Genomic DNA, 12,022 nt, shown 5'->3' with positions numbered 1-12,022 from the left:
CAAAATTTCTTGGTAAACGAGTGCAGTGACTTTGGTTTTCAAAAAACACAATGGACCAACACCAGCAGATGACATTGCACCCCAAATCATCACAGACTGTGGAAACTTAACACTGGACTTCAAGCAGCTTGGGCTATGAGCTTCTCCACCCTTCCTCCAGACTCTAGGACCTTGGTTTCCAAATGAAATACAAAACTTGCTCTCATCTGAAAAGAGGACTTTGGACCACTGGGCAACAGTCCAGTTCTTCTTCTCCTTAGCCCAGGTAAGACGCCTCTGACGTTGTCTGTGGTTCAGGAGTGGCTTAACAAGAGGAATACGACAACTGTAGCCAAATTCCTTGACACGTCTGTGTGTGGTGGCTCTTGATGCCTTGAACCCAGCCTCAGTCCATTCCTTGTGAAGTTCACCCAAATTCTTGAATCGATTTTGCTTGACAATCCTCATAAGGCTGCGGTTCTCTCGGCTGGTTGTGCATCTTTTTCTTCCACACTTTTTCCTTCCACTCAACTTTCTGTTAACATGCTTGGATACAGCACTCTGTGAACAGCCAGCTTCTTTGGCAATGAATGTTTGTGGCTTACCGTCCTTGTGAAGGGTGTCAATGATTGTCTTCTGGACAACTGTCAGATCAGCAGTCTTCCCCATGATTGTGTAGCCTAGTGAACCAAACTGAGAGACCATTTTGAAGGCTCAGGAAACCTTTGCAGGTGTTTTGAGTTGATTAGCTGATTGGCATTTCACCATATTCTAATTTTTTGAGATAGTGAATTGGTGGGTTTTTGTTAAATGTGAGCCAAAATCATCACAATTAAAAGAACCAAAGACTTAAACTACTTCAGTCTGTGTGCATTGAATTTATTTAATACACGAGTTTCACAATTTGAGTTGAATTACTGAAATAAATGAACTTTTCCACGACATTCTAATTTATTGAGATGCACCTGTATATGTTTGTGATTAATTTGATTAAATTATTACTGATGTGCTGACTTTGTCAGGGCTCTACTGGCTCTGAGAGGAAAAATAGGTTCGGCCTTAAAATTTGACAGTAGGATTAGAGAATCACATTTACGGGCCAGGTTTGGGCTTCAATTTAATTCAGATCTTTCATTTGAGAGAGAATGACATTAAAGAGCAATACTCACTGTCCTTCAATGAGCCAGGTGCACTTGGTCTTGTATTTGTAGTTTCCTGGCCCATCTGAGAAGTAGCCTGAAGGCCCCGTTAGCCTGTGCATGACAGAAACACAACATTACTACACTAATCAAAACACTAAAGCACACACCTGAAAGAACAGGTTAATATGAAACACAGTGTAACAGCCCAGCCAAATACAGCTTCAAGATGACCTGCTGTATAAGTTTAATAGCCCTCAGTAAGTTTAACTAGATCTTAAATGAACAATATAACAGGCATGGCTTATGATCGTATCAAGGTTCAAGGGCCATTGGTGAAAACACAGTTTATGTTTTTCGTCGTTTAAATAGCCAAATCAATTGGGTATTTCTCTCTGTTTTTATAAATGACTAAACTGCTGTATGGTAACAGGGCTACTTTCCAAACACAAGTGGCGCACATTACTCAGCCAATCAGAAACTGTGAACCTCTCTCTCTCTCTCTCACACATGCACACGCACACGCACACAGTATCAACCTCTTGCACAAACCAACAACCAAAAAAGTTTAGTAATAAATGTGAGAGGTTCGATAGTGCATGTTTGAGAGAGAATGACCGTGTGTGTGAGAGGATCTGATAATATATGTAAGTGGTTTGTGTGTGAGAGAGTGAGTTTGATAGTATGTGTGAGAGAATATCATGGTGTGTGAAAGAGTATGATAGTGTGTATAAGTGGTTTGACAGTGTGTGTAAGAGAATATGATGGTGTTTGAAAGTATGACAGTGTGTGTGAAAGAGTTGGATAGTATGTGTTAGTGAGTATGAAGGTGTGTGTAAGTTGTTTGGTAGGGTGTGTGAGAAAGCATGACAGTAACGATGTTTCCACCCAAGGATTTATTGCGAAAAAAGGTTTAGCCAGCGCATCAAAATAAAGCTGATAGAAATGCAAATTATCAATAAAAGTCCATGATGCTTTAAAATGCCCAGTCCTATTTTGATTTCATGTTGACTTTCACATACAATAAACTATGTTACTTATGATCCACTGAGTTACAGCCTTGTATATTTGTGAGACAGTGTGTCTATGTGGGTGTGTGGTGATGAGGTATCTATCCAAAAGCCCCTGACAACAGTCTCATTGAGCTTTGTTAACATTGAAAAACAGTTCATTAAACACACCCACAATCCTGTGGGAACTGCACACACCAGCAAACAGCTCTGTGACAAACACAAAACACTGAGACATCATTCTCACTGGAGCATGGCAATCTTGCTTTCAACCATTAGATCATCATTCAAGAATCTCTCTATAGAATCGTTAACTATTTAAATCACATTATGCATTTCTTCAAATAAAAACTTGTATATTCGATAAAGAGCAAAAGATTGCTGAATAATTGAGCTAGTTTCTTTTTCTGGCAGTTGTCTCCATTCATCCTCCTTTATGATGACAGAGGACAGACGCATGTGAGCATCAGAAATGTTTCTGTACCATGAGAGACAGTGTTTCACACAGGATTTTGAGAGACAGTGGTGGGTGGACCTCAGACCCTCTAGGGTCTAGTTCAGGTGCGCATTAGCAGGAGCATTTTCGGAACACACGCACACGTTCAGCACACACACTTATGCCGCCTGTCAATCAAACAGGTCGCAGCTGTTACTAGATCGCTTGCGAATTATAAAATTACATGCTCTGGATTACTTTCAACAGCAGAATAATAATATGAACTTTCTAATAAGTGACACAGGCCTAGGCTATCACAAATATAGCTGTTTTATTTTTGTTGTTATTGACATTTTAATGAGTCTGCTTGTCCGGTCGGGCAAGTATAATTCTCTTTCACTTGCCCCTTCCAAAATCGACTTGTCCCGGACAAGCGTTAATGTGTGACTGGGAGTGAGAGATGGTTTGCCGAAGCAACGGCGCAAAACACAACATTTTGTCTACGTAATTAATGGGAAACACCGAGTGATTTCAATCCTGAGCCTACTGAGAATTTGACTTGCTATGTGCAGACAGAGCTGCTGAGAGCACTTGGTGTGAGCAGCACATGAGCCACTGCAAAGCTAAACAGAACAGATTAATAAAATAAACTGTTTGAAATCATCGGAGAGCAACAGACGATGTTCCACAGACATACAGTCTCCAGTCGGGATGACTCTCTGGGACATGAATGGATGTATCATCTTTTTGTGGTTGGTGTGGGGGAAAGAATGTGTGTATGTTTGAGTGTGGAAACATTTGGGCTTTTGTACTCAGAGGCCATTTTTTTAGGCAAATTCTTTTAAGTTATGTTACATTATTATGAATGGCCGGCAAATTAGAGAGCCCTGCTCATGGCTTTCATACAGGATACACATCCTCTCTTTGTGAATTCAAATGCAGGGGCCATAAATTCTATTAATAGATTTCTATTAACGAAAAATCACTGTGTACACTAGGACACAGATGGATCCTCCTTACTCAGGCTCTAACAAACTGCCCTCCTAAAGGGATAGTTCACCCAAAAATAAGAACTCTGTCATCATTTACTCATCCTCATGTCCTTCCAAACTGTATTACTTTAATCTGTGGAATATAAAATAATAATAATAATATTTTATATATATATATATAGATGGAGATGTATATATATATATATATATATATATATATATATATATATATATATAGATGGAGATGTATGTATGTATGTATATATATATATATATATATATATATATATATATGTTAGACAGAATGCTAGAGACTAACAGCAAAGGTCCCCTCAGTATGGAACAACATGATGGTGAGCAGCCTAAATTTTGGGTGAACTATCCCTTTAACTACCCTTTCAAAAAAGTGCTTTGGCAACATTATGGTACAGTGATGGTTAGGGGTGCACCGATCGATCGGCCACTGATCTAAATCGGCCGATCTTCGTCTTAAGTCTGTGATCATGCCTAGAATCAGGGTTGATCTTTTTTGCAGCACGCAGGGAATCACAGATACAATGCTACTCTAAATAAGAGTACTTTCTCAGCCCTTGATTTATGACAGTGTGGCCTCTGGAGGGTCAATTGTTGGCAATTCTAAGTATTCACGAATTTAAACTTTCGACATACTGTTATTCAGATGAATATGTTAGCAATTCACAATTAATGTAATTTTTATGTAATTTGGTAACTTTATAAAGAGGTTCCATTCATTAACATTAGTTAATGCATTAGGTATCATGAACAAACAATGAATAATATATTTTTACAGCCTTTAGATAATACAGTTACAATTGTTAATTCATAGTGCATTAACTAATGTTAATTAATACAACTTTTGATTTTAAAAATGTAATAGTATATGTTGTAACTAACATTAAGTTCATTAGTTATGTCATAATGGTGACAGTCCTACTGTACCATGGTATGTATAGTACATGGTACCCAAAGGTAGTTCAATGAATACCATGAAATTACAGTGGTTCATGTCCTAAGAAACAGTTAGCCTTTATCACAAGCACCTTGAAGATCCAAATCTAAATGTTACTTGACAAAAACGTAATGATAAAGCATCCTCTGTGATTTCAAATATTGCCCAATCTACAAAAATTTAAGTTTCAAGAATTCCTTTAAACCCACAGACAGCTAGGACTGGAATCCTTAATATGATTACAACCAAAGTCTTGCATTTACACACAGTTACAGTCAGTAACACCAGTTATCTATAGGACATGAATTACCATGGGGGAAAACAAAACCTGGTTACTGTAATTACTTATTCTTTTCCATGTGGAAGATGAAGACATATCAAATAGATTTGGCTATTTTTAAAGAAAGTTTGTGTGTGTTTTCACTTCAAATAAAAGCAAAAATTCTACAACTGATATTTCGTCCCCTGCTATCTGAATAAATGCTAAAAGAAGACTGCTTTGAAAAATACAAGACATTCAGTGACAAGATATGAGATGCATGTGGAATGTCACCTCTAACATGCACATCTGCAGCAGAAATAAATGTAAAGTGATGGGATTGTTTTCCCCCCACACCAGTATAAGACGAATGACTGCAATTATCAGACTGTTTTGAAGAATATTATGTTATGAATATTATGAGTGATTTCAGCTGTTCTAAGGTATAATTGTACAGCCAGGCACACGTTCAACAAGGCCTTTGAACATGTAACACTGCTTATCAAACAGGGTTTCTGCCAGTTTAAAATAATCAAGTTGTGTTTTCACAATTAATGAGTTCATGAATAATATTCACCATAAATTTACATTTGGGTTAATCATATTAAAATTGGTAAATTTACCAATATATCAATACATAGCCGATGAATAAACAACAATATTTACCTCCAATATTTATGTTCCTCATTTACAGTGTGGTGAAATGACACCTTCTCTTCTTCTGTGCCCCAGTGTCAAAGTTATTACAAGAATGTTTTGAATTACATGAAATTAAAAGAGATTTCATAGCACTTTGCATGAAAGGAATTATACCTGCTTCTCCTACTTCCATCAACCTCAGGAGGTGGACTAAGTACAGTTTGTTTGTGGGTCCTTTTGTGGTTCGACTGATGTGCGCGATGTGAAAGCGAAGAGGTACCAGTCCGCTTTGCATTTTATGATACAAGTACCTTGTGGCTTGCCATACATAGCTGCATACTTCATATTCCAATCACAATTTACTGTCCACATATGGGAATTTTAAGCTAATATAGATATACCATGATTACCATGATGTGTTTTTGTGTCTCATATTCCCTTCTTGTTGTATTATTTGAGCACCTAAAATGAACAGACTGGCCGCATTCAGAGCAGAGCAGCACGTTAAGATGAACCGCTTTAAAGTGCTCTGATGGGTGTACCGTCTACGGAGGTTCACGCCAAACTCCCATGAAAATACAAGCAAGGATTTTTATAGTTTCACTTTAATTTTATTTGCGCAATGGCAAATGTTCTTGGCTTATACACAAAATGTAAATGATATGCAGGAGAAGACACTTGCTTGCTCCATTACTCTTAAGATGACAGATAAAGAAACATATTTTCTAATGCACATAGTATTTCAAATGTTCTCCTTCATGCGAAATATGGGCTTGTAGGTTTTATGGAGCACCTTAACATAACACGAGAGTGTGAAGAATATAAGACAGAAATACAGTATACATTATTACTATTGCATAATGTAATATAATTGGCTGTCTGGGTTTCATAAATAATATAACATTTAAAATATTTCTTTTTATTTAATTCTATCCCTGGTCGACAATTTTGAATGAAAAATTCAATATTCTTTAAAGCCTTAAAAATAATCATATAGCCCCATTTTATTATATGATTTCAAGTTAAACATCAATAAATTACTACTTAAGGCGTAGGCCTATCTGTAATAAGCATATGTGAACCTTAAGAAGTATGACAATTTGTGTGACAATTGCTTATCATAATAACCACAATTATTTATGAAAATTATTGTCAGCCAAATTTCATAATCGTGACAGCCCTTGCTGCAATGGGGTCTTAGTTCTTAAGGAGCTGTGGTGTGAACAACAAGGGGTCTGAGCCAACTGGGTCCTCTTTTAAGTCCACTTACATTGTGAACGCCAAAAGCACTGAGGTCGTTTGTGGCCTTTCTGTTTCACTTTAACCGAACTGGGTTTGGTTCACTTAAAACGTACTATATGTGAAACAACCCTGAGATATCTCAGGACACTTATGTCAGTGATTTCTTTCAGGGAGAAGGAACATTTTCTGCATACCACTCCATAAAAATAAAAAAATAAATCACTTGGAGCACCTTTAATATGCGCTCATTTACAGAAGTGCCAATTTTCTTAAAGAGACAGTACTGATTTTTAGCACATGTTCTACGAATCAAAACTATCGAATCGTGAAAAATCAAATGGTAAATCTGTATCAATACCCAGCCATAATGTTTGAATAACAGTCAAAACAAACACCTTATAAAATACAACTACATCAATGACACTGCAGTATCCACTTTGTAATAATTCACAAGTTTTTTTTGTTTTTTTTTACTTGCGAACAAACTGTTTTGGCCTTGTCTCGTCCTCTCCCATCATCTTTTGGATTTCTCAATGTCTCTTTTAGCCCAAAATTCACAAAGCCTTTGACCCTTTTTTTAAACGCCCTACATGGTTTAAATTAATTCATAAAATTCATGAACGTCAGCTTGTGTTACCCAGCAGTAGTTACAACGAAAACTAATGTTATGTAACAGGGATTGGTTGATTATTTGATTCAGCGGATTTTGGCGCAGTACAATTTATATGCCGATTCAATTTAGTGGCGAGTAATTTATAAGAAAATTCCATGACTTTTCCAAAACATTTAGTGTTAACTTGTTTTTCCATATCATCTCCAGGCCTGGAAAACACACTTTCTAATTTCAATGATTTTTCCACGATTTCCATGACCCCCAACCCCGGTCAACAACTTTGGGGGCATGCTGAAGCGGGTTTCGCCCAGGGCACCATACAAGCTAGAACCGCTACTGATAACAACAACAACAACAACAACAAAAAAACTAAATCAGTCCACCACTAGAAGAGAGCCAACATACTGTAACAGTAGGCTATTTCATTCTAATGATGTGTGCACCTACAGTTTACCCAGACCACATGTCTATAATTATAATAATTTATAATATAATTTTTTTTTTTTTTTTTTTATAATTTTCTTTATTTATCACACATTATACATTTGCACATATACAGTGAAATTCTTCTTTTTCACATATCCCAGCTAGGCTGGGGTCAGAGTGCAGGGTCAGCCATGATACGGCACCCCTGGAGCAGATAGGGTCAAGGGCCTTGCTCAAGGGCCCAACAGTGGCATCTTGGCGGTGCTGGGGCTTGAACCCCCGACCTTCTGATCAGTAACCCAGAGCCTTAACCGCTGAGCTACCACTGTCTACAGCAAGTAATAATAATACTACAAATAAATAAATTAATAAAAATCCTGAACTGCGATGAAATGACCAGGGAGCTCTTAAATTTCACTTAATTCAAGGTAATTCAATGCATTTTGGACAGGCTGTGAGGACAGTCTGTAAATATATAAGGGTACATGCGTCTCATGATGTGGTATAACAGCCCACCCTTCTCAAAATGGTCCCTGCCTCCAGCATGGCTCTGTTAGATTCATGATTGACACCACATGATCACTTGGCTTCAGTCTGCCTCTCTCTTCCTGCCATTTGGAGCCTGACTCACCCGACATGACCCAAGCCCTCAAATAATACCAGTGTCTCTGCCAGACTTTGCCCACCAGTGGTTTCCTCAGGACCACATCTCATGATGGAGCAGCATGAGTTTTGCCAAAGTCTATACAACCTCGAAATGTTACTGTATAGGGGAGACCGGGGCTATGTGCCACACAGGTAAGTTGTCACAAGGGCTACATCTCAGTAACTATATGATTTGAATATATGAAATGTATGTTTTCTATAGCAGTGGTTTTGCACGTTGGTTTCAAACACCTTGTCCAAATCCTGTTAAATTAGAATAGTTTTTTTGTGAATTCAAAATTTCAAGTTAATTTTCTGTGTCATCATATTTTTGATATAGTTCCTGCATAAACAAGCATACATAAACCACACTGGCATAGGGTCAGCTATATTAATACGAAGGCAGATTTTTACCAACAGGTTTAAATGTGTTCATAGGATAAAAGTATTTTTTAATGAAAGTAGGGTCAGGGCATGCTGTCACATTTTTATCAGGTAGGTTGTCACATGTAGTCCAAAGCATTGTTTTGATATTTTAGTGTGTTAACCTCTTCGTTTTCGACAATTCATTAATCATTTTGAGCATAATAATTACTTAACTTTTTTAACTGAAAAGCCTATAATAGCTGTTTATATTTTGTTTTGCTGGCTGTGGTGTTGGGATGACTGGAGAACATGTCCCTCCAATGATCACATAAAACCTACGCCACTGGTTTAATGACAGGTTCCATTGTGACAACTTACCCCACACAGTGTGACAAAATGGCCCACAACTGGGGAAAGTTGTCACAAAAGGTCAGCATGCAATCAGTGAACTATGTTCAAAATGTTCAATAACTTCTTTGAAGCCAGGACTTTAAGGTATGTGGCTATGCAGAAATGTACTTTAAAAAATAAAGCTACACTGAGAAATGTTCCCAAAGTAAAAAGTGTGTTAACTAGCCCCGAAGTTGACCTTGTCAGCTTTGAATCACTGTTTATAGTATAGGAAATTATAAGTATACCAAAACATCAGTCTGGTATCAAGGGTTCAAAAGTGCACAGTGACAACAGAAGTCGGAAACAATGGGCTCAACAAAGCATTTTTGAAAATCAAATGACATATAAGCTCGCGGACTAATTTCTGAACATCAAATGGCAGAGAGCGTAGGTCGTATATCCTCACACTCATTTAAAGAGAAGCTTCAAGATACGCTGCTAATATGCCACAGATAACCTATCATTAAAATGGCTTTGATTAGAGCACTGGGGAAAGTTCCTTTGCAAGTCAAGAATTAACTTCATGCATCAGTCGTATTAATGTCACGACTCAAGAGCATCAGCTGTGAATAAGTGTCATCATGCTCACCTGAAGCGGCCGCCGCAGTGCTGGCACTGGTCCCCTACCCATCCCGGCTCACATTCACACACGCCGCTGACTGTGTTGCACTGGCCGTACAGGCACTGTTTATCGCACTCTTTCGCTTCCGTGGCCGCGGGCAGACGCACCAGTCCGCTGAGGGCTGAGAGAAAGAGAAGAGACCGCAGTATGGTCCCGGGAAGGCCTACGCGGGCCAGGCCGAGAGTCGGATAACACCACCGGCCAAGGGCCCTCCGAACCTCCGCTGCCATTCGCACAAAAATGGCTGACAGTCGGTGGAATAATCCGCTGCTGGTCCAGGTAACCACAAACTAGCGCGTAACGGGTGGCAAAGGATGGCTGTACCGTTGACGCTGTCGGCAGCCCGTGGTTTCTTTGAAGACGGATTTTTATCGTTTCTTCCCGTTCACATCTTACCGATACTTATCGCTGCAGTACCGAGACACCCGGAAATGACGAGGATTCAGCAAGATGCAGAAGTGCGCAGTGATTGAAATCAGAGAAATTTAGCAAAGACGGCCCACTTCTATTGAAATGAATGGGAGAAATTGGAACGCTCAACCAAGCAGCTCTGAGCGCCCAACGGATGTAGAAAGGAAGTCCCGCCTTACAGTTAAAAGAGCAAATCACATTTTAGATAGACGTCACCTGTCAATCAACTCTAGAACGCGCATGTGCATTAGATATACAAGCCGGGAAAATGCGTTTTTTTGTTTGTTTGTTTTTTAGCATAATATGAGATAAATAATCACAATTTATGGTACTAGTTTTGTCAAATTTTATTGCCGATTTGAAATATGTTCTTTGATCGTAATCATGACTAAACGTTATTGAGATTTTGGTCTTTCTCCATTCAAGTAAGTAAGAGCTGCACTGTCATGACTGGAAATAGCCTCCCGAGATCGTTCCAGTGGACTGAGTTGCTGGAAAGACTTTGTTCATATGGAGCGCGCGAATTCAATCAGCTGATTGTGACTAAAGGCTCCAAACACATATTAGACACATTAAGAATATTGAAACATATCATGAAAATAAATTGTGATGAGACACCTATAGAGCATTAGAAATGCGTTCATTCTTGGTGGGACAGGTACATGGTTGGAACACTCCTATCCCCTTTTACCTCATTCTACTGTATCACATGTTTGTTTACTAACTGTTCAGACTTACTATAGCTTAACAGCGTACCCTTGTGGCATTTTGTGGTATTACACCATCACTTATTTGGAAGATGATGAGAAATATTACATCTCTTGATACATAAATGGGTAGTTTACATGTTCATAAACCTTTTTTTAAAAACTCAACACTAAAATTGTAGGTTGATTTATTTATAATGAATGTGTATTTATGAGCTCCCATGACCGGCCACAATTTTTTATTTTTTATTTCCAGTTTTTAATGGGTAAGTTCACCTAAAAATGACAATTCTCTCATCCTACTCTCTTTCATACCATCCCAGATGTGTATGACTTTCTTTCTTCAGCTGAAAACAAATGAAGATTTTTAGAAGAATATTTCAGCTCTGTAGGTCCATACAATGCAAGTGAATGGTAGCCAGAACTTTGAAGCTCCAAAAAACACATAAATGAAAAAAAAAAAAAAAAAAAAATGAACAAAAATCTCAAATTGTTTTACATGAAATATGCTATGGAAATATTTATGTATTATGCATTGTGAAAATAAAATCTTCTAATCACACCAAGCCCACATAAAAGTATTTACCCTCACTTTTAAAAAATGTTTGGCAACTGTTACAGAAAAATTAGAATTTTCTTTTGAAATGTATTTAGTTTCTTTGTCATAACATTACACAACCATTCATCCAGACCCTTACATCCTGCTTTTGAGGTTACATTATATACAGCATACTTAAACTCAGGGACTAAAAACAAAATGTTTTTCATTTCTGTTCATTCTGAGCAAAAACTGTACTTTTTTGTTCTGGTTCAGAAGTTCCGCAGCCACCCTTTCAAATGGTAACTGGTTAAACAAAATAAAAGAAGGTTCTTTTAAAAATGACAGTACTCTGCACAAAAGGGTGGGTGAAATACAAACTGTAGTGTTGCCAGATCTCACAAGCGAAACAAGCAACATGGTCAGGAAAAACAAGGCCAAAATAAGCCACTTGCCACACCAAAATAAGTTTTTTTTTTTTTGCCTGTGTGGTGGATTTATCGGCATAGAAATCATAAGATTTTCATAAGTTTCATTTGTTGAACCGTTTTTAGTCACGGTTTAAACATATTTGATATTTATGTAAGATATGCTTTGTCTAATAAAAAAATAAAATAAATAAAAACACCCTTACA

General features: G+C 37.8%; 1 protein-coding gene across 2 annotated transcripts in view; it reads right to left on the bottom strand.

Annotated features, from left to right (window-relative positions):
* The window catches only part of LOC127411853 (attractin-like), an 86,387-nt gene extending 76,082 nt beyond the window's left edge, over positions 1 to 10,305 (bottom strand). Inside the window, exons 1-2 of one of the 2 annotated variants that reach the window (XM_051647686.1) lie at positions 9,699 to 10,305; positions 1,149 to 1,232 (exon numbers count right to left, since the gene is read on the bottom strand). In XM_051647686.1, the coding sequence (XP_051503646.1) occupies positions 1,149 to 1,232; positions 9,699 to 9,961 (347 nt within the window). In that variant the 5' untranslated portion in view covers positions 9,962 to 10,305. The remainder of the gene's footprint in view (positions 1 to 1,148; positions 1,233 to 9,698) is intronic. The other variant, XM_051647685.1, reaches the window with a different exon arrangement.
* Positions 10,306 to 12,022: the final 1,717 nt, after the last annotated feature.

Source organism: Myxocyprinus asiaticus, chromosome 21 (genome assembly GCF_019703515.2).
Source record: "Myxocyprinus asiaticus isolate MX2 ecotype Aquarium Trade chromosome 21, UBuf_Myxa_2, whole genome shotgun sequence".
Taxonomy (NCBI): domain Eukaryota; kingdom Metazoa; phylum Chordata; class Actinopteri; order Cypriniformes; family Catostomidae; genus Myxocyprinus; species Myxocyprinus asiaticus.
Note: the sequence above shows the minus strand (reverse complement) of the source record. Positions and strands in the feature narration are given on the sequence as shown.